Source organism: Lissotriton vulgaris, chromosome 12 (assembly GCF_964263255.1).
Source record: "Lissotriton vulgaris chromosome 12, aLisVul1.2, whole genome shotgun sequence".
NCBI classification, from domain to species: Eukaryota; Metazoa; Chordata; class Amphibia; order Caudata; family Salamandridae; genus Lissotriton; species Lissotriton vulgaris.
In genome coordinates this window covers 1562862-1586714 of record NC_141700.1, presented here as the reverse complement: position 1 = coordinate 1586714, position 23853 = coordinate 1562862, and the positions used below count along the sequence as shown (strand labels likewise).

At 48.1% G+C, this 23853-nt stretch overlaps 1 protein-coding gene across 1 annotated transcript in view; it reads left to right on the top strand.

Annotated features, from left to right (window-relative positions):
* The window catches only part of PCSK4 (proprotein convertase subtilisin/kexin type 4), a 999360-nt gene that overhangs the window by 751003 nt on the left and 224504 nt on the right, over positions 1 to 23853 (top strand). The window contains exon 10 of the mRNA XM_086946304.1: positions 21404 to 21507. Within this exon, the coding sequence (XP_086802430.1) occupies positions 21404 to 21507 (104 nt within the window). The remainder of the gene's footprint in view (positions 1 to 21403; positions 21508 to 23853) is intronic.

The following is a 23853-nucleotide window of genomic DNA, read 5'->3' as shown; positions in this document are numbered from 1 at the left end:
TTGGGAAGGACTTTTGGACAGGGGGCCCTTTGGGGTCCACCACTGGCCTGCCTGACCTCTACAGCCCTGGGCTGACTGAGGCAGGATTGAGAGGGGCAGGTTACCTGCTCCAGACTGGGTCCCACCTGGGAAGGGTCCACTGCCATCAGGGGCTCTGTCAGGCTGGGCCTGACTACCTCTGGGACAGTTCCTTCACCAGGGGTAGAGTCAGTTCCCTGAGGAGGCTGGCTCTCACCTAGTGTCTGGGAGGGGGAAGACTTTTCTTCCTCCTCAATGCTCTCAGTTTGGGTGGAGTGATCCATTGTTTCAGGCTTCACAACCCCACTATCTGTTTGAGTACAGGCTGAGACCATTACAGCCTTACCAACCTTTTCAGGAGGGCACTCAGTTTGTGTTTGGGCTATGACTGTCACAGCCCTCCTATCCTGTTCTGGAAAGTCTGTCTGAGCCTGGGCAGTGGCTACCACTGCCCTTCCAACCTTTTCAGGGAGGAATGGTGCTTGGACTGGAGCTGTAGCTGTTACTGCCCCACTAACCTTTCTGGGTAGGCCTATCATTCTGGAGTGAGTTTCTTGCTCCACTTCAGCCCATGCTGAGAGTTCCAGGTCATTCCCCAGTAAGCAATCTACAGGTAGGTTGTCTGTCACTGCCACTCTCATGGGCCCTGTGACATTACCCCAGCTGAGCTCGACTACTGCCATGGGATGCCTTCTTTTCACTCCATGAACATCTGTCACCTGATAAGTGAAACCAGGGGTCAGTTGAGCAGAGGGGACCAGATGGTCAATCACCATGGTGATGCTGGCCCCTGTGTCTCTGTATGCCTCAACTCTCTGACCATTGATAAGGGGCTCTTGTCTATACTTTCCCAAAATGTGGGGACCAGTAGTGAAGTTGGCAAACCCCAGGCCAGTCTCACAGACAAGAGTGTTGTTAGGGGACCTGGCTAGGCCATAGTCTACCTGTTCTCCCAAAGTAATGCCCACTACATTCTTGGGGGCACTCCCACCACCTGGGGGATTACCACTAGTGGTAACAGGAGGTCTGGGAGTATTACCTGGGGGTATGTTCTCCTTATTGTTGTTGGCCTTGGGACAACTGCTGTCACTTTTGTAGTGGCCTACCTGTTTGCAGGTATGACAATAAGGTTTCTTTTGGGTTTTGGGAGAAGTTTGGGGCCCACCCTTTTCAGAGGGATTTTGGGGCCCTGTGGTTTGATCAGAAGATTTATTCCCACCCTTCTCTTGAGGCTTGGTTGATTCCTTCTTTTGGTCACCACCCTGGTTCTTAGGCCTGACCCTGGTTCTGACCCATTTGTCTGCCCTCTTACCCAATTCCTGTGGAGAGGTCAGATCAGAGTCTACCAGGTGCTGGTGTAATAACTGGTTCTGACAATTACTTAAGATTTGCTCTCTCATAATTAGATTGTACAATCCTTTAAAATCAGTAACCTTACTTCCCAGTAGCCAGCCTTCAAAAGCCTTAGTGGCACAATCAACAAAGTCAGCCCAATCCTGAGACAGAGTTTTCTGGGTGTCTCTGAACATCAACCTGTACTGTTCAGTTGTTAAGCCAAACCCATCAACCAGTGTATTCTTCAGGACTTGGTAATTGTTAGCATCCTCAACTCTAGTAGTGAGGAGCTTATCTCTTCCTTTGCCATCAAAGGAGAGCCACAAGATAGCTGCCCATTGACTCTGGGGGACACACTGTACAGTGCAAGCCCTCTCCAAAGCAGTCATCCATTTGTGGATGTCATCCCCTTGTCTAAAGGGGGGCACTATCTTACTCAGGTGTCTACTGTCTAAACTCCTGTCTTTTTCTCTTGGGAGAATGCTGCCACCAGTGGGTTTTGACCCACTCAATTCTTGCTCTCTAGCAAAGGCAAGTCTTTCTTTGGCCAGGGCAAGTTCTTCCGTTTCAATCCTCAGTTGGACTTCCCTTTCCTTAGCTTCTAAGAGTCTCCTCTGAGGGGATGTTATCCCCCTCTGAGCAGAAGTCTGAGAGCCATTGGTTCGAATGGATCTGTCAGAGCCTCTGGATAGAGACCTAAATCGTCCACTCCCAATGTTAAGCTGGCCTGAGAGGGGCCCCAGGGGTCTCCTAGTACCATTCTCAAGCCTACTTAAGTTGTCCCTAGTTAGCTGGCTAACTACACCTGGACCTTTGTCTGCCTCATCCCCAGATACCTCTTGATCCTCATCCTCCTCTCCTGAGAGATGGATGAGATCAGGGTCACCTAGGGTTCCCTCTAGGGCGGGCATGTCCCCTTCTGGATGAGAAGAGCTAAGTTTCTCAGCTTTTCTGGCATCATAAGTCTCTAAGAGACCAATCAGAAATGGGATTGTAGGGTTAGACCCCTGTTTTAGCTTCCTTGAGGTACACACCTGTCTCATCTCATGGAAACTAAGGGCTGCATATCTGGAAGAGGCCTGTGGAGGGTCCTCAACCACAAGAGGTGTCTCTGAAGACTCTCCGAGGTTAGACATGCTTTTCTAGTGTGGTGTAAGTGATGCACCTACCTACACTATATGTTTGCCTACTGATCCCTTGCTGAGAGTTGCAGCCAAGGTGTGCTAAGCCTTTAGGAGCTACAACAGCTGGTTCAGTAGAACTCAGAGTATTCTAAGCTAAGTTATATGTACCTTGAGTACTTATGTGATCTTTCACAAGATATTCTTAGGATATGTGTGGTAAAACAACAGCAAGCTCAAATCCCAACCGCTGCTCACCAATGTGAGAAGTTGGCCTGATATGCAGTGCTCACTATTCTAGTGATCACTATGTATCAGTCCAGACAACCCTTATTGATGATTGGTTGTAAGTCAACCTTATGGACCAGCTATCCTAGTAGCGTGGATACGAGCAGTCTAAGGCTAAAGACTCTTGAGGCGTGTTAAGCCAGCTGTTATACCATCACATATACCCCTTGAACACCAAGTGAAAGGACACCACACAAGTGTTATGAAAATAAACAGTTATTTATTTAATTCACAACAGCCCTGTACTCTTTATGAGGACAGGGTACTAAGCACAACACCAAACCCTTACGAAAATACTTAAGTTAGCACAATTTACACAAATGCCCGAGGGGCACGAAAAACCATATACACTAAAAGTGGAATGCGAGATTACTAGCAGGTAAGTACAGTACTAATAGGCTTTGGAATCGCTAGGACTTGACTATAGAATCTTTAGATTACTTCTAGGAGGCCTAGGGGACTCGGGTGCAGAGTGTGCACTCTCACGCGGGAAGCGGGACAAAGTCTATGGTAGCTAGTAAAGACAAAGTTAGTGTTCTCGGGCGAACCCGACCTGGTAGGGAGAAAACGAAAGTTGATCCTGACCCTTGGATAGTGAGGCTATGCTGGGGCACCGAAATGCCGAAGTTACCTAGCCCAGGGGCTGCAGCTGCATAGGTCTCAAAAGACGTCGGGAAGCCTCGTTGACGAACCAGGAGCCTGAAGAAAAGATGCTGGCAGGCGACCAGTGAAGAGAGTTCGGAGTGATCCAAGCCTGGATCGGGAAGATGGAAGACACCTGAAAGCAGAGGGGACCAAGTTCGTGACTACTAGCCAGTAGTCAGGTGGCACCAGGAGGGCACCGGATGGTAGTCACCTCGACTAGGTGAGTGTGCGACGCTGTGCTCTGCAGATCTCACGGACCAGGAGGCGTTGTCGGCGACCAGGATGGAGGAGCGAGCTGTCCCACGATGGATGAAGCTGTCGGCGTCGCTGGACCCTGGATTAGGCAACAAAGCCTTGGCAAATTCAAGCCCACGCGGTGGACTCAAAATGGCGTCTGGGGTGGACCAGGAGGGTCCGGGGTGCTCCTCTCTTGGAAGGGAGCAAGGGCCAGTCTGGAGCAACCAGACCAGCAGTCGTGATGTCGTCGGGCGTCGTTCAGGAGGCCACAAGCCAACGGGCTAGTAGCCAAACAACGCGGTGAGCAGCAAAGAGCAGAAGGGCCCCACGCAGATCGTGGAGATGCTGGGAGGCTGAACTTCGGTGCTGGAGCTGCTCAGGGTCGGGGCTTCTCGGACCCCAAAGCACTCACCAGAGGATCCCTCGGCGGTCGTGCTGGAAAGAAGTCGTGCAGTCTTGAAGATGGCCGGTCCCTCGAGGTCTCGTCGCACCCACGGTTCTCAGCTTTGCTGTAGAGATGGGTAGAGGTCAGAGGTGCCAGGGAAGCCGGTTCTCGTCGAGCTGGGCAGTCGGATTCCGGAGGAAGGACTTGCAGCAGACCGCAGTGTTCTTAAGATGGTGCCTGCGGATGCAGGGTGACTACTCCTTAGTCACAAGGGAGAATCTTGAAGAAGAAATCTTGATGTCCTTTCGTAGAAAGTCGTGTCTTGATTCCAAAGATGATCTAATTTGGAAGGGTCCCCGCTCCTGCCTTTATTCTGAAGAAAGGGGTGGGTACGCGGCTAGGTCCTGCCCTAAGGGTGGGACCAGGAAGGGGGGTGGTTACACCCCTCTCCCATGTCGGGCTGTCCCCAGCTCAGGGGCTGTGTGCCCCTGGAACTGGTTCTAGCCGGCCTATGCACAGTGAGCACCGGGGTGCCACTTGCAGTCACCTTCCTGTAAAGCCCTGCCTACCCAGGACACACAAAACCCTGTCTGGGATGGTGCTAGCACCGCCCCTGACAGGAAACCCTTTGTCCAAGCACTCCTCACTGGAAGGACTCCCAGCTGCAGGGGGTCAGACTCGTGTCTGTGGTGGCAGCATCCATTTTGTGGAGCTGAGGCTTCAGTTAACTTTAACCGGGGTTCACAGTTACTACCATGTCGTGTCCCTCTAGAAGGGTGGAATGCTAACCCCGTCGCCAGAATTGGCGAGGGGTTAGTATTCCAATTCGTATGACACCTTACTCGACATGTTTTGATAAAGCAATACCAGAGTTAGCATATAACCGCGAGGATTATAATGCACTTAAGAGTATATGGTATGCGTTATCATGGAACAGCTATTTGGACTTAGTTCCGCAAGCTGCAGATAGGCTCAGCTCATGCCAGAGCACCATCTCACACGATTCCAAGCACTCTGCCTTCAGGATTGTTAAGGCCTGCCATAGGAGTGACTGATAGGAATCTGTGTGTCCATTTTAGGGTTAGATATAGGTATACTATATCTAAAGCAAAGGGTGATTACACCACCTTGCCCCAGCTGTCGTGCAGCCAGTTGTGTCAGATTTTGGTGGCCATCCAGGGGTGGCATAATACATGCTGCAGCCCCTGGTAGGCCCTGGGTACACCTATGCCCTGAGTTACAGGGTCTGATAAGGTGGCCCAGTACCAATTAGATATGTACCTAGGGTACATGGAATCCATTTTACAGAGAGAGCAATGGGCCTGGGGTCCTGAATAGCAGGGCCCCAGGTCAACTAAGTCAGAAAACCAGCAAAACACCAGGAAAAAGGTTGGGGGTAACCATAGTCACGTATCTACCTTCCTACACAGGGTCGGCAGTTGATGCAGACTCCAGCCTCAGTTTCAGCAGTGGTTCCAAGACTGGACAAAAAATACAAGGCCCCAGCATCGGCACCAGCCTGCCTTACAGGACACCCCAAGCCAGACTCTGGTTACACAGGCAGCGCAGAAAAATTCCATAAATCCCTCCTCTCCGTTAACAGCTCCACCAGACAAGGAGGGCAGGAAGCTGGACAATATCGGAAAGCGTTTTTCAACCACATCGGATATGACAGGAAAGGCGGCAAATTCTATTGCGCTTCTAGGAAGGAATAATAGGCAGTTGTGGGCAGACATTGCTCCGTATTTATCTGAACTGCCAGACGCCACAAAAGAAGAAGTTCAGTCTCTACTTCTAGAGGGTCAAACTTCGGCCTCTGAATTGATCGACTGTGCGCTGGATGTAGCAATGACTGGATTCAGACAGCTAACAGGGGCAGCTGTATTGCGAAGGCAGGGATGGCTCAAGGCTACCTCATTCGGTACAATCTAAAGTCCTGAACATGCCATACGATGGACAACACCTGTTTGGAGCCAAGATCGATGAAGCGCTACAAACAATAAAAAAGGACACGGACACAGCGAGAGCACTGGGCATGTACAATTTCGAAACCAGTCCTTTTGAGGGAACAGAGGCAGAGGACAATCCTCATACAGAAGCAATTATCAAAATAGATCCTCATATTCTTACAACCAAGGCAAGTCACAATACCATCCTTGTAGGAGAGTAGGGTCTGCAATCCTATGGTCACTCCAGATTTTTGCTTTTTGCTTCACTAGTTTACGACTTTCCCTGGCTGTGGGCCTGCTAATCAGACCCACAGCCTAGCTGTTCTCTCTCTAAATTGACACACATGTACTTTAGGTGCATTTACCAATTGGTATTGGGTCACTCTTATAAGTCCTTGTACAGTGTACCATAGGTACCCAGGGCATAAGTGCACCCAAGGTCTACCAGGGGCTGAAGCATGTATTATGCCACCCCTGGCTGGCCATCTAAAACAGACACAACTGGCTGGTAACACAGCTGGGGCAAGGTGGTGTAATCACCCTTTGCTGTAGATATAGTATACCTATATCTAACCCAAAATGGACACATATATTCCTATAAGTCACTCCTATGGCAGGCCTTATCAATCCTGAAGGCAGAGTGCTTGGAATTATGTGAGATGGTGCTCTAGCATGAGCTGAGCCTGTCTGCAGCTTTCGGAACCAAGTCCTTTAGCTGTTTCCATGAAAAGGCTATACCATATACTCTTTAAGTGCATTATAATACTCGCGGTTATTGCTAACTTTGGCATAGCAGTATTAAAACATGTCGAGTAAGGTGTCATACGATTTGGAATACTACCCCCTCGCCAATTCTGGCGACGGGGGTAGCATTCCACCCTCCTAGAGGGATACGACATGTCTGTAACATCGCTGGTTTTCCAGCGATGTTCCATGGAGAACGGCAATATCCTTGTTGATAAGGCTGGGTGGTCTCAGCCCTATAAACCACCACCCATTGACTGACATTGTTTAGTCAAAGGAAAAGCAGGCGTGAGTAAAGTAGCGATAACCAATGTTAGGGCTACTTTTCTTATCGCTCTGCTTGTTAGTGTGCCCATTGATAATTTCTCCAGTTATTTTGAGCTGGAACGCCCACTTTGCATCTCATTAGAGATGCAAAGGTGGGCGTTAAAGGAAAGGGCGCTAAAGCAAGGATTCACGCGGTAGCGTGACCGTGCTAATATTGCGATAAAATTATCGCCGCCTTGATTATATGCCCCGAGGTTTCTTAGTATCACAGCAGGATTACCATCTTCTGCATAATAACTCTCTACAAGAGTCACCACTATCGTCATCCTTGGCAGACAAGCCTTTAGTACCATGGCACATCTAGGTAGAACCCCTGAGGGTACCTTTCGGGTATATAAGTACCACATCTCTGCTGGGCAAACTAGAGGAGAAGCTTCCATGCTGAAACGAGACGCTGATGTCCAGGCACACAAACACTCCAGCATGCAGTGGTATGACATCCCTCACGGGGTGTCCAACTTGAGACCAAGACGTGGCCCCACAGTCTCTCACTTCAGGTGATGGGCTTGGCTGTTTCCTAGGTGTATTCTTGGCTTTACTCCTACCTACATGCTAGGTACACTTAGGTACATCTAGTTAGGATCTACATCGTAGGATTACTGCCATGTATCTATATGCCTGCATATATTCATTGTTTTAGCGCCATGGTAGAATTCTACCTTTTATTTACTCTGTTTGTGCATACATGTGTTTCTGTCTATGGTTGTTGCAGCACACATATTTTATACTAGAATGATGCTGGTTCAATAAATGCTTATTGAAAAAAAGTCCCAGCCGTTTATTCTGTATATCTGTCTGGGACCGAGTAAGCACGAGTGACTGATAGAAAAGTACTGCACTGATTCCGCAATCCCGAGGGGTCAGGGTTATCTTGTTTGATAGTTGCCAGAAACTATTCACTCCTTGGTAAGGTTGTGGGGCTTATAGTGGTACTGTGAGCTAGCTGGTCTATGGACTAACTTATCCTTTGGGGGTGTCTGGAATCAGTCTGGACACCAATCTCTTTTTATGTTGTCTAAACGCGCAGATCCTATATAGATTTGTAGGAACTACACCTTTCTCGTCACTCAGAATCTCATGAGGTTCTATTTGAAGTTCTTCTCTAGCTAGGGATTCTCCTTCAAGGGATCCTCGTTCGCTGTTTTTTCCTTTTCGATTTCAAAATGTAAAATGTTACTTAACGTGTAAGCATCTGTTTTTAGCATGTCGTACTGTAGATTTGCATATGCCATCCCTCTATGCTGGAAGCGGGCGGTGATCACAGACATCTAATCACTTTCTGCTATTTTTACCGTCTAGTGCACAATACAGACTATCCTAGTTTTTGACACTGCATTCCATTTACACCACTCACCTGCTGAGCGGACAGCAACCTGAGGTGGAGCATGTGTCCTCGTGCATTGTGGACTATCGGTGGAGACACAAAAGATGTTGCAACTAAGTTCTTTGAACAAAAGAAAGTTGCAAACTTTCAGACCCAACACTGGATGGCAGAAGTAAGCATAGCATGTAAATCTACAGCTTTTCACTTTACAGATGTTTACAGGGTAACATTGTTCTTTCCATAAGACAGTTCCAGTGTGTCAGATTGCCTTGTTAGGGTAAGTTCTCCACAGATTGAAATGTGACGTCTTTTCAGGAGAGATTATAAAACATTGAATTCTAAAATTGACCGGTCAGTGAAGTAGAGTGTCTGGAACTTTTTATTCTCTTAGATTCTTCTGTAAATCGGATGGCATATATGGAATGCTTTTTAGGAGTCTGTTTTGAACCTACGGAAGAGTATTGACCTGCATCTCTATGTAAGGTACTGTTTGTTCTTTCTATGGTCTTCCTGCTTGTCACATAAGAGTCTTTGGATTTGTTGCGCCCGCACTACTTTTCCAAAAGATAAACTTGTTAAACAGCAACAAAGAACTTGAGATTACGCTTTCAGTAGCTGATTGAAATGTCTTGCCTTTGAACGCTCAGCCGTTATATTGATAATCATTAAGGGATTTTGCTCTTTAGTTATCATTGATGATGCAGAAAATGGTGGACTAATGCATGTTATAATAATAATGGAGAAGAATCTGCATATATTTATGGGACAGGTTTGACCTGTTGGCTACAATGATACCGAAACGTAATTGTTTCCATTAGTTGATTCTGTTGCATGATACCAGTCACCAGTACACTTGTAGCTCAGCACAGTCAGGGGTCTGGCTCCGTCCCCTCTCTCCTTAGACCAGGCGGCCAGTGTATTTCTACCTTAACATGTCTTGTCGCAAGATTGAAGTTTCACTCAAGTGCAACAGGAGTGTCAAGAAGTTGGAGGGTGCCCAGTAGGGCAGAAATCAAAGTCTTGTCTCGATTCTTCCGACCAGGGACTGTCACACAGCCTAGGTAAGGCAGAGGGTTGATTTAGATTCTACAATATTGTAAAGCAAGTCAAGCTTAGACATGTTCCATCCCTAAATCTGCATTTACTCTTTTAGCCCTTAGCAGGTTCTCCCCAACACCCAAGTTAAAGCATTCAATTGAAGATAGGGATCACCCCAACTACGTTTGATAATATTCCTTAGGCTGAGTAATTCCAGCTGCTGCTGTTAATCTGTTATTTAACATCTCACACGTAGAATTGGCAGTCTCTCGTCCGATCTGCTATCCTACGCGTGAGATATTAAATAACAGATTAATTCATAAATGGAAATTCACTTTGAAGAAGCAAACTGAGAGACTCCAGCTAAAGAGGCACAAGTCTCTCGATAATTCCACTAGTGCTGTGGCGATTACTCGAACATCTTAGATAACAGGCATCGAATAATGATCAGTTCTGCCTATATACACTGAAACTGACAATTACAGATGATCTGGCAAGATGGCCGCCGTGAGGTTGTGGTGAGAGGTCGCTCCAGACACCCTCCCCCCGAAACACCCAGATGGTTGGCGAGTAAGGACTAGTTATACACCCCTATGGATTTGAACAACTGGATACAGAGAGGACTGAACAGATTCCGTCCTAAGAATTCTGGTTTCAAAGAACAATTCAGTCGATTTTTTCAAAAAGCACGGGCGCTGAGAATAGTGCTCCGTGATCAGCTAGCAAAGATGTCTACACGCCTGCTTAAAGACAAAGAAAAGGAGAAGGCGAAGATGAAGCAAGATGCTACAGCAAAAGCACAGGACGGTAAAGACTCCCAAGGCTCCGTGAAGGGAACCGGCAGCGATCTAACCCTAGGTTCGCAGCATCACCGAGGGCCAGGCGCCATAAGGAAGATAATCCCCATGACACAGAAGGGGAAGAAAGCGGAGAAAGCCGGGACAGCAGAGGCGCGGGTGAAACGCGATGTAACAATGCCTGCGGTAAAGAAAGATCGGCTTCAAAATGAAGATAGTACATCACTGGCAAAACAAGGCTTGAGCAGAGGGAAAGACGCGACACTGAGGCAGCCTACCTTGGTGGAAGCGTTTACCTCGAGGAGAGGCTCGCAGACAGACACGGAGATCAGCGCTAGCAGAGACGCTAGCAGAGACGCCCTCGAGGACGCAGCGGCTGAGTCAGCAACAGAGACCGGCGCTTCCAGCGCGAATACAGCGGTTGCTAGGTAACCTAGAGACCTGGCAGCAGCAAGCATCGGCAGTGGGAGTGAAGGCGGAGAGGAAACGGGAGCTGCAGCACTGAAGGTAATTCAACCTTCAGCTTCATGTGTCAGTGGGCAAAAATTGCTCAAAGGGGCTAGTAATGATGACACTCCATTGACAATAACTATAGAGGAGGGCTCACATAAGCCTAGCGCAGTAGAAAATTCAGACATGCTGGAAGCATTAATTCAGCTGGAAGCAGAATTTAATGATAAAGAGATGAAACAGAGTAACAATGGGGCTAATTCTCTATCAGGAGCTGGAAAAAGTACAAAATCAGGTGCAGGAAACAAAAACACTGAACTGGAGAAAAGAGAGGGAGCTTCACTGGAGGGAGAGTGCTTCTTTTCAGTGAATGAGGATGCTGATACGACCCAATCAAGTGGTGAGGTTACAGAAGAATCAGATGAAGATTCGAGTTCTGACTCAAGTTCATCTGTAAAAGATACCACGCAGAGGAGTAGAAAGTCAAAGGGTAAAAGATATGGCGGAGTGTTGGATTCACCAGTAATGGGGGGAAAGAAGCTAGACTGGGATTACTCGGCAACATCCCAGACTTATACAGAAGAAAGTAACCCACAAGCCTTAGGCAATACCCCCATACCAGCGCAGTACATGGCCCCCTTTGACATGATATGTTCTACTCTTAAGCAGATGCAAGGGGAAGCAAGGTCAGAAAGCCGTAGGGCTAGACAAGCCACAAAGAAAATTCAAAATACCCTTAGAAAAGTTAACAAACTATATGAAGGCCTCAGCGAAAGAGTGACTGAGGTGGAGACTCGGACTGGAAAACTGGAGGATGATGTTGCGGGGTGGCAGGACTTTAAAATGGAGCAGGAAAAGTTGTCAACTGATTTACAATGGAAGCTGGAGGACTTTGAGAACCGCCAGAGACGGAACAACGTACGCATTTTGGGAGTAGAGGAAGGGAAAGAGGGAGACGACATTATGTGCTTTGTGGTTAACTTGTTGAGAGGTGCTTTTCCTGAATCACAATGGGAGTGGGAAAGAGAGATACAACGAGCACACAGGTTTCCTTTTACTATCAGGAAAAACCATGGGGGAAAGAGTCAGGCAACTCAGCAGGCTCTGCCCAGAGCCATCTTGATTTATGTCGGAAATTACCTACTCAGGGAGGAGATAATGGACAAGGCTAGGCCGGATAAGAAGAGAACTTTTGATGGGGTTACTTTTTTCGCCAGGCCAGATTTCTGCCACACAACGGTGGAGAGAAGATGGAGACTGAGGCAGCTTATCAAACCCTTTCAGTCTTTGGGCTCTGAGGCCTTTCTCTTATTTCCAGCAAGATTGAAAGTGGTTACAAGGGGTAGAATAAACATATTTCTATCCGAGATAAAGGCCCAGCAATACCTAGAGGAGATTAAGTCACAGAAAGGGGGTTGAATAGTTAAAGATGATGAACCTGGATATGCTAGACTTTGATACTCAGCTGTTTGGAGGGTTGGTTAAAATGTAAAGGACAGTGTCAGTAAAGAGTGAAGTGACATAGAGGTGTATATAATATTCGGGGTGTTGGGTATAGGGGAGGGGGAGGAGCGATATCCACAGGCTACTGCGGCTGCACATAGGTCCTTTGGACCTATTTGCCTGTAAAGGGGGGGAGGGGGGTGGTAACCAGAAGGGAGGGGGGGTGGGAGCAGGGGTAGAGGGGGTTGTAGGGAGGGCTAAAAAAAATGTAAAAAAAGGGGTGGAAAAATGTAAGAATCAGCACAAGGAAACACAATTCAGAGTACAAAGAATGAACTGTTATCTGTATTCATTAATCAAAGTAATGACGCAGGTTTATTCTGAGAACAAAATGTTTGATTTTGAACGGTATGCTGAGTCGGGTAAAACTAATGATTCAGTTAAATGACCTGTAGGATAGCTACTATTAATATCTGCGGGCTGAATGATTTGGGGAAAAGATTAAAAGTGACAGCATTGCTTAGGACACTGAAGCTAGACTTGGTCTGCCTCCAGGAAACGCATGTCGAAGCTTCCAAGAGCTATTTAATGAATCATCTAGGATTTTCGGTACTGGCAAATACTTTGCAAGAGACGAAACACAGAGGAGTAGCGGTATTAGGAAGACCCACTGATGTAGAAGTGATTAGGAAATTAGAGGATAAGTGGGGAAGGTGGGTAATTCTAGAAATAAAATTTAAAGGAGAAATATGCACCATAGTTTCTGTGTATGGCTCGACGGAGGATGATCCGGACACTTTTCAATTCTTAGATACAGAGTTGGCATTATGGCCTGAGCCAATTGTATGCTGCGGAGACCTTAACATTCACGACCCTACTAGTTCATTTGGACAAATTGGAGGTATATATATGGGGAGGAAAAAGAGAACCCACAGGGCACTTTCAGAAATGGTAGCAAATAATTCTTTAGTTGACCCTTGGATTAAAATCAATCCAGGCATCGATGGTAGCACATTTTATTCAGCCCCACATAAAGTACTTGTTAGGCTGGATTATTTTATGATTTCAACTTCTTTGATAGCAGGGGCACAGATAGATAAACAGCCACGAATTGTTTCAGACCATAGTCCGCTGATTTTAACGCTTAAACTGTGTCAGGGGCAAATGAAAGAAAGGCAGTGGACATTTGATAGAGCCCTGTTGAAGGATGAAGGCTATAGGCGATACATGGCTGGATGGATCAGATCCTATCGGGAAATTAATAGAGATACAGCGCCTGTGGGAGTAGTTTGGGATGCTTTTAAGGCAGGAGTACGAGGAGAAACAATGAGCTATGTATTCTCAGCTCAGAAAAAGGCAAGACTTAAAATTGGTGAAGTCATACAAAACTTGATGAGGGTGGAGGAGGAGTTGGCGAAGGCTTTAAGAAATAGGGCACCAATAGAAGAATATCTATTAAAAATTGTGGCACTTAGGGTGGAGGTGACAGAAAGTATTTCCAAAAAAGCGGCAGAGAACTATCTGACTAAGAGAGAAACTGCCTATGAGTTAAGTGAGAAGGTAGGCCATTTATTGGCAGTACGCGCCAGACAGAGACTAGCTGCATCGGATATTGTTGAGATTGTGAATGAAAATGGAATTCAGGTTACTGAAGTAAATAGAGTGAGAGATGTATTCAGGCAGTTTTATGAAACATTATATACTAGGGATAGTACGGGGACGGTGGGGGAGATGGAAAGCTACTTAAGGGATGGTACTTCGCCAGGCGTGACGGAAGAGGAGAAAGATAGATTGGACTCCCCTTTTACTCTAGAGGAATTTATCATGGCATTGAGCACGCTTCCAGCAGGTAAAGCTGCCGGACCGGATCAGATACCGGTGGAGTTTTATAAGGTATTTTATCAAACAGTGGGAATGGAAATGTTCAATGTCATGAGGGAGGCACAGAAAGGAGATAAAGTACCGGAATCATGGGGGGAAGCAGACATCATTGTTATTTTTAAAAAAGGGAAAAATTCGACACTCCCAGGCTCATACAGGCCTATTACATTAATGAATGCGGACACGAAGATATACTCTAAGATTGTAGCAACAAGACTGGCGGGAGTAATTGAGGGATTGGTAAGCCATACTCAGCATGGCTTTATTCCCGGAAAAGGCACGACACAACATGTCAGACAAGTTATTACAACGTTTGATGCAGCAAATGCCCTGGGGGACTCTATCGCTGCATTATTTTTAGATGCCGAAAAGGCGTTTGATAGAGTCTCCTGGGAATACCCATGGCAAATATTAAAATGGAATGGATTTGGAGATAGTTTTGTAACTGCAATACAGACACTATATAAAAATCCAACAGCAAGGATTAGAGTAAACAGAGGAAAATCGTCGGCAGTTAGGATTGGGAGAGGGACTAGACAGGGCTGTCCGTCATCGCCATTATTATTTGCCCTTTACCTAGACCCCTTGATAAGGAAAATTGAAAGTAATGTAAGGATCCCTTCAGTGAGGCTGAATGGATGTGAAATTAAGACACTCGCCTATGCGGACGATATCGCTATTATGACTCCGAATCCGAGTATGGCTATAGCGGAAATTGAGGCCGGGGCACAAAGATTTGGGCAGCTATCTGGGTACAGTTTGAATACCCTCAAAACCCAAATAGTCTGTAATCAACATATGGTGTTTAATGATCAAAGAGTGGTGGACTCTGCGGTATATCTCGGGGTTGCAATTACAGCTGATTTAGACATGTTAGTGCAGAATAACATTACGCCACTCCTGACAAAAGTCAAGTCCGATTTAGACCGAATGAATAATTTGCATCTATCATTAGTAGGTTGCACTAATGTTATTAAAATGTTAATATTGCCGAAATTTCTGTATTTTTTTAGGACAATACCATTATTTTTTGAGCTGAAATGGTTTAATGATTTGGAAAGAATTCTGAACAGATTTATTTGGGCCCATGGTAAGACCCGTAGGGGATATCGCTTTATGTCTTTGCCTAGGGAAAAAGGAGGGTGGGGAGTGCCTGATTTCAGACTATACTATTGGGCATCTACACTCCAGTATATGCGGGGACTGTTAGGAGGAGGGGGTATAGATGATAGAACAACGAATGATTCATCTAGGATATACTCCATTGTGTTGGGACCGGAGGTAGAGAACTCTTTCCTCAAATGTATTGATTTCGCTTATTTCAAAAGGACGAGGTTCAAGACGGTCCAAGCTGCTATTAAGATTTGGAATGCAGTGATGAAAAAAATGGGTCTGGGTCGATACAATTGGTACACGAGGTTGTATAAAAATGTCTCCCTTTCAGTGCAGATCTTTGGCGACAGTATAATGGCGGGCTGGGTGGAGAAGGGGATAGTACAGCTTGGGGATGTGAGGAATATGGAGGGGATGTTTCAATTTACAGAGTTAATGACTAAATTTGGGTTAGACAGAAGGGACCTTTTAAATTTTTTCAGCTAAGAAGTTTTCTGGGGAATAGGCGGGGTGGAAGTATAGGCTTTGCTAAAATAGAAATTCTCGAGAAAATAAGACTGGGGGGGGATTGTTCAATACGGTGCTTTTATGCAAATTTGTTAGCAGGGAAACCAGATGATATGGATAAATATAGTAAAAAGTGGGCAGACAAGTTGGAAGGGGAGCTCTGTTGGTTTAAGGAGTCACTAGACTTAGGGCGAACTCTCCTGTGTTCAGCACCGCTTCAATCACAGCAGTATAAAACTCTTTATTCGCTTTACTTTACCCCTGCAAAAATAGCAAAATGGGGAGGCACCTCAGGTATCACATGCCCAAGATGTAGCTCCCTTGACGCAGACTTAATACATTTATTTGCTGTATGCCCACAAATACAGACAACGATAAAGGATATAGAGAAGTTTCTGGATGGTACTCTAAATATTCAGATTACTTTAAAACCCCCAGAAATACTGCTTGGGATAGTCACAGACACTAGTGTTATTCAGAGGGAGTTCATCTTTGTCGCAATGGCAGTCTTTAGGCTCTGCATAGCCAGGGCTTGGTTAGATAAAAATCCCCCTGGAATGCAAGTCTGGCTATCTAATCTTTTATCAACCTATAATTTGGAAAAGAATATATATGCCCGGAAAGGTAAGAAAGGGAGGAGATTGGGATTAAGGATATGGGACCCTATTATAAGATGGAAAGAAGGTCTGGATTTGTGAGATTGGACCAGGGCAAGTAATGGCAATCGAAATAACAGTGTAGATGCTGATATGGTGTTTTAATGAATTTCTAATTGTTTTCCTTTTTTTGTATGATGTAATATGATAAATGAATACAATGTATGGTTGTAGAATATATAATGAATTGTGTGAATTGTGCAATGGTATAATAAAAAAATAATAATAAAAAAAAGAAACTGACAATTACAAATATACCGTTTTGAGGTTGAAACAAATTTCAGGGGTCATCTATACTATACACAATAGACCTGAAGATGGTCTCATGGACGATTGCGTAAGAGACCGAAACGTCAACTTTAAAACTTTTTTCTGAAAATAATTTATAAGAGAAAAAGTGTATACTATTGCCACATTGTAGAACCAAGTAAGTGTTTATGATATCCTCTTGTTACATTGCGTGTTTGAACTTCATGTCACATTCTGCTCAGGATCAGGACGATGCTCAACAGGGGTCCACCTCCTGACTTCCTCACACTTTGACTAAATAGTATAGTATAGTAGTATAGTATAGTATAAACCATTTTGTAACGCGCTCTGTTACTGGGGAGTATCCTGGCGCGGGAAGGAAACAAAAAGGCAGGAACAAAGCAACGAGGGACCCTTCTAGACTGCACTCTTGAATAAGTGAGTTTTCAGATGTTTTTTGAAAGCAGCCACTGTCGGCGTGGAGCGCAGATGGAAAGGGAGTGCATTCCAGGCCCGAGCCACCACCACAGATAGCGACTGACCACCAAGTCTGGCACGTTTAAAACGGGGAAGGGACAGTTTACACAAAGTGGCAGATCTCAGGGTACGTGCCGGGGTGTACTTTGTGAATCTCTTTCTCAGGTACAAGGGGCCTTGGTCATGAATTGCACGAAACGCCAACACCAAGGATTTAAACAAAATGCGTTGTGCTACAGGAAGCCAGTGAAGCGAGCGCAGCTCAACGCGAACGCTCTTCCATCTGGGGATGTTAAATAGTAGACGTACTGCCGCATTCTGAATAATTTGGAGGCGTTTGACCAGGTATGCCGGGATGCCACTGAACAGAGCATTCGCGTAGTCGAGGCGAGCCAATATGAGCGCCCTGGCAACCGACTACCTGGCCTCCCTAGGGAGCAAGGGGAAGAATTTACGGAGCATTTTCAGAGTGGCAAAACAAGTGCCTGTAAGTTTTTAATATGATGCTCGAATCTGAGATCCTCTGTAAACCAAATGCCCAGATTTTTAGCTGGTCTCCCCATCTCTTTTGGGCTAGGAATATTAGAAGGCCAAAGTGTGCTCATAAATGAGGGGGGGAAGGAGCCATAAAAGAGCACTTTGGACTTGTCCTCATTGCACTTCAGCTGGGCCTGTGTTAACCAGCGAAATACCGAGGACAGACACAGATGAACTGTAGATGTGTCCAGATTGTCGTCTGGCCAGGTAAACAGCAACTGGGTATCATCAGCATACCCTAAGATCTTAGCCCCGAACTGTTCAGCTAGATAGACCAGAGGTGTAATATATACATTGAACAGTAAGGGGCTAAGTGTGGACCCCTGCGGGACCCCTGTAAGCAGAGGCTTGGGCTCAGAGGCATGGGGGGGCATCCAGACCTGCTGGGTCCTATCAGATAAAAAAGAGGACAGCCATTCCAGCACAACTCCCCCAATGCCAATGGCAGACAGCCGACCGAGGAGGAGCTCATAGGGGACGGTATCGAAAGCGGCAGAGAGGTCCAATAAAATTAGGACCGCTCTGCCACCTCCGTCTAAACATTCCCGAATTGCCTCGGTCATCTCCACCAGGGCCGTCTCTGTGCTATATGCAGCCCTAAAGCCCGATTGGGCAGGGTGGAGGGCATTAGATGTTTCAACAAAGCACTCCACTTGTTGAAGAACCACCTTCTCACAGATTTTCGTGAGTGCAGGTAAAAGGGAGATGGGTCGGTAGTTCCCAGGAACCGACACATCCAGTCCTGGTTTCTTCAGAAGCGGCAAGAGTTTGGCTTGTTTCCAAACCTGGGGAACCGCGCCTGCAGCCAGGGAGAGGTTAACTATCTGCGTGATCTCACTGCAGACTGTTACCGCCACCTCCGAGAGCACTCGGGCAGGGCACGGGTCGGCTGGAGAGCCCGATTTTAAAGACTGGAGGAGATGGAGAACATCGCCCTCCGCAATTTGTGCGAAGGTGGTAAGTTGTTGTCCAGAGGTTGCGAGGAAGGGCGAACAGAGGCCGGCTGCAGAGCAGTCGGCAGAAAGTGCCGCTAAAAGGCCCTGCTGAATCCTCGCTATTTTAGTAATGAAAAAAGTGGACAACTCCTCGCACCATTGAGCAGAGGACGGGAGGGGCACAGCTTCAGCGACAGGGGACACAAAGCTTTTAACAATGGCAAAGATCTCTCTGCCATTGTTATCGGCTTTGTTAATGCGCCCTGCATAGTAACTACCCTTAGCAACCCTAATGGCTGCATAGTAGTCTTTTTGGGCGAGCCGTAGGGCGGACTTAGCCTCCGAGCTGTACACACTCCTCCATGTCCGTTCTAATTTTTTACACCCCAGTTTCATCTCTCTCAGTTCAGGGGAGAACCAGGGTTGGGAGGGAGAGCGTCTGGCTCTGGTCAGCAAGGTTTGCTTAGTAGAGGCTGTCGCCGCCTGCCGTACCCAATCATTAAACTCACAGACCGCCTCGTCCAGACACAACTTAAATTGTGGGCGAGTGTTAGACAAGGCCCGTCTAAACGCGGGTAGGTTAATTTTTTGAGAATGGCATGTAAAGGGTGGGGGGCTGGGCTCTACCATCTCCCAACTGAACCTGACCAAATCATGGTCAGACCAAGTTGTTTTTTCGACAATTACAGACTGAATGGGGAAATTTGCGCACACCAGGTCAAGTAGATGACCACCCGCGTGCGTCGGACCAGTGACCCATTGTTCAAGCTGGGCAAGCTCAAGAATTTCCCCAAGCCTGCGGGCTTCAGAGGAATCGGGAACATCCATATGAATATTTAGGTCGCCGACCAAAAGAAACTTAGGAAAACCTAAGGCCCGCGGCACTATATATTCCTCTAAGGAGTCCAGAAATTGGGTGGCCTGGCCCGGGGGCCTGTAGATCAGAGATCCACCTAAAGTAAAGTGGGGGGAAGTTTTAATGGAGAAGTGAAGAACCTCCCCCCCTAGACTCACAGTCTGAGGCTCGGATTCAAAACTCCATCCCTCCTTGAACACAACTGCTAGTCCACCCCCTCTACCCAAAGGGCGATCTACTCTAACTATCTTGAACCCCCTGGGGACCGCAAGTTCCACACTGGGAGCGGAGGAGCAGGTCATCCAGGTCTCCGTGAGGAACAGCAGCTCCAGTTGGCCGTCCGATAATAGCTCAAAAATATCAGCCGCATGCTTAACCGCCGATCTGGCATTAATCAGTCCCGCCCTAATGTTAGTAGTGGTGGCGGTGATGTTGACTGAATGTGGGAGGGGGCAAGGTTGGGGATAGAATCCACACGTAGCGCACTTGCCCAGAAGGCTGGATCTGCACGTGTGCAAGGCGGACCCTTAGCGTGAGGAGCAAGTCTCAGAAGATCTGAGCGTGAATATTGTTGCGTCGCTGAACTGGCCATCACCGAAGGGAGCCGAGCAGAGTGGCTGACCCTGGGCCCGTCCGAGGCACGGACGGGCACAGACGGGCCCTCCTTTGGCGCTCCTTCGGCGCGCAGACGGCGCGCCCACTGCGCGCGACCGCTGCGCGTTCTAGGAGGCATCCCCATTTGACGGCCAAGCCCCTCCCCGAGCTGGAGCGCTAACTCCGTTCCAGTAGGGGTCCTGGACACCCAAGATGGCGCCTAAACCTGTCCCTCCACACAATCGGCACATGCAAGCCGCGGTGGACCGGGGACCAGGGGGACCAGGAAACAACAATGAGGTAAGATTATTGTGCAAATGGCAAACAGTTAAAAAACACCCCACAATTCTTTAAATCGATTGAGTCAGTGAAAACGGAAGCGTTTTTAAAAAAAAATGGATTAAAAAGCATTAAAAGCGCCAACAGCGATCGTGCTCTGCAGAAAAGCGGAGCAGAAGAGCTTTACTCGCAGTCTGCTCGCCTTAGTTTCCCAGCGCTGTCACAAGGCGCTGCCACCACCTCGCTCGAACGCCCAGGTCAAAACAAAAGAAAAAGCAAATATTCCATGAACTTTTCTATGGTCCAAGAACAGATATTGTCTCAGGCAAAACAACAAGCAAAGGACTTCCTACCAGGATCGGGCTTCCATGAGATCGGAGTCACCAAAGTTCTCCTGTGAGCCACCTGCAGTGCGTTCTGGCTCAGCCGAGCGAAACGCTGGGAAACCCCGCCGCAGCCGCGAGCGGGGAACACAGAGCAGGAAAGAGAAACTCCGCAGCAGCCACGAGCAGGGAAATCCGGTGTCGGAGAAAAGGGTGCGTCCTCACTAGCCGAGTGAGACGCATAACAGGAACCTTCGGGTCCGGCCAACAAAACGGAATCCAGGCAGCCGCTCTGCAGACGGGCAATAATCCAGTATCACGTACAGCGCTCCGATGTGCTGTGCGTGATTATATGCAATGTTGTCATTTCCAAGAAGGCCTTCTGGGTAATGTAGTTTCTGTGCATTCTTGGCGTTCGTGAGGCAGGCGCCCATGAAATCATATCCTGACACTTCAAGTACCCTTTATGAATTTTGAAAGATAAAACTCTCTTTTATATACACCTGTATCTGTATATCCTTTGTATATATCTGTTATGATTTAGTAGTGGTTCTTATCTCATATAGAACTGAATATCATAGAATTAAATGTTACATGAAATTCATATAAGAAAAGAAATTAATCAGCAGGTTGATGGAAAACCATTGCACTGAATGATAAACTGAAATAATATAACTAAGTATTGCAAACAAACCCCTTGAAGGCACCTTTACCCGTTTATTTGATTTTGCCCAGGCCCTCAAGGGTAGATTGGGTTTCACATTACTTTCGATTGCTGTCAGTCTTAGGCAGGAGTTCCTTTGTATCCATCCAGAAGCTGCCAGACACATCACTGCCTGTATTGATCTATTCTTTTATGATTTATTGTTCTAAGGTGCACATTTTCTCTTTGCAGCCCAGCTCTCACCTGGAGGGACATGCACCATCTGGTAGTGAGAGCATCAAGGCCAGCTCACTTACAGGCCAATGATTGGGTTTTGAATGGAGTGGGTCGTAAAGGTGAGTGAGGCAGAACGTTTTGAGAACTATGAAGGTGTACTACTGGCAGTGAATGCTTTCTACACATGATAACATTGTGATGAAGGCAGCTGGGATGTCCGTTTCCATTCCAGGTAGCTGTCGCTCCTTTTTCTCCTTGACTGTAACATACCATGCTTTGAATGATGCTGTAGCATCCAGTGTGATATCCCATACTCTGAGTCTTCATGTTTTGGCCTCTCACCTGCTCCCATCATGCCACACCCTCTGCTCCATGCCACAATGTTGTCTGCTGTGAACTCCCATGCCGTTTCTTGTGTTTTGGGCTCGCATGTAATGTTCTCTGCTCTGGGCCCCTTTGTTAAGAGTTTGCATAGCATTCCCTCTGCTCTGGGCTCCCATGCCGTGTGCTCTTCTCTTGGATTCCATGCCCTGTCCTTTGCTCCGGATTCCCATGCCATATCCTCTGCTCTGAGCTCTCCTGCCGTGTCCTCTGCCCTGAGCTCTCCTGCCATATCCTCTGCTCTGAGCTCTCCTGCCGTGTCCTCTGCTCTGAGCTCTCCTGCCATATCCTCTGCTCGGAGCTCTCCTGCCGAGTCCTCTGCTCTGAGCTCTCCTGCCGTGTCCTCTGCTCTGAGCTCTCCTGCTGTGTCCTCTGCTCTGAGCTCTCCTGCCTTTCCTCTGCTCTGAGCTCTCCTGCTGTGCCCTCTGCTCTGAGCTCTCCTGCCGTGTCCTCTGCTCTGATCTCCCATGCTGTGTCCTGTGCTCTGAGCTCTCATGCCGTGTCCTCTGCTCTGATATCCCATGCCCTGTCCTTTGCTCCGGATTCCCATGCCATATCCTCTGCTCTGAGCTCTCCTGCCGTGTCCTCTGCCCTGAGCTCTCCTGCCATATCCTCTGCTCTGAGCTCTCCTGCCGTGTCCTCTGCTCTGAGCTCTCCTGCCATATCCTCTGCTCTGAGCTCTCCTGCCGTGCCCTCTGCCCTGAGCTCTCCTGCCATATCCTCTGCTCTGAGCTCTCCTGCCGTGTCCTCTGCCCTGAGCTCTCCTGCCGTGTCCTCTGCTCTGATCTCCCATGCTGTGTCCTCTGCTCTGAGCTCTCCTGCCGTGTCCTCTGCTCTGAGCTCTCCTGCCATATCCTCTGCTCTGAGCTCTCCTGCCGTGCCCTCTGCTCTGAGCTCTCCTGCCGTGTCCTCTGCTCTGATCTCCCATGCTGTGTCCTGTGCTCTGAGCTCTCCTGCCGAGTCCTTTGCTCTGAGCTCTCCTGCCGTGTCCTCTGCTCTGAGCTCTCCTGCTGTGTCCTCTGCCCTGAGCTCTCCTGCCATATCCTCTGCTCTGAGCTCTCCTGCCGTGCCCTCTGCTCTGAGCTCTCCTGCCGTGTCCTCTGCTCTGATCTCCCATGCTGTGTCCTGTGCTCTGAGCTCTCCTGCCGAGTCCTCTGCTCTGAGCTCTCCTGACGTGTCCTCTGCTCTGAGCTCTCCTGCCATATCCTCTGCTCTGAGCTCTCCTGCCGTGTCCTCTGCTCTGAGCTCTCCTGCCATATCCTCTGCTCTGAGCTCTCCTGCCGTGCCCTCTGCCCTGAGCTCTCCTGCCGTGCCCTCTGCTCTGAGCTCTCCTGCCGTGTCCTCTGCTCTGATCTCCCATGCTCTGTCCTGTGCTCTGAGCTCTCCTGCCGAGTCCTCTGCTCTGAGCTCTCCTGCCGTGTCCTCTGCTCTGATCTCCCATGCCGTGTCCTGTGCTCAGAGCTCTCCTGCCGTGTCCTCTGCTCTGAGCTCTCCTGCCGTGTCCTCTGCTCTGAGCTCTCCTGCTGTGTCCTCTGCTCTGAGCTCTCCTGCCGTGCCCTCTGCTCGGAGCTCTCCTGCTGTGTCCTCTGCTCTGAGCTCTCCTGCCGTGTCCTCTGCTCGGAGCTCTCCTGCCGTGTCCTCTGCTCTGGACTCCCATGCCGTGTCCTCTGCTCTGAGCTCTCCTGCCGTGTCGTCTGCTCTGATCTCCCATGCCGTGTCCTGTGCTCTGAGCTCTCCTGCCGTGTCCTCTGATCTGAGCTCTCCTGCCATGTCCTCTGCTCTGGACTCCCATGCCGTGTCCTCTGCTCTGAGCTCTCCTGCCGTGTCCTCTGCTCTGAGCTCTCATGCCGTGTCCTCTGCTCTGAGCTCTCCTGCCGTGACCTCTGCTCTGAGCTCTCCTGCCGTGTCCTCTGCTCTGGACTCCCATGCCGTGTCTTCTGCTCTGGACTCCCATGCTGTGTCCTCTGCTCTGAGCTCTCCTGCCGTGACCTCTGCTCTGAGCTCTCCTGCCGTGTCCTCTGCTCTGAGCTCTCCTAACGTGTCCTCTGCTCTGAGCTCTCCTGACGTGTCCTCTGCTCTGAGCT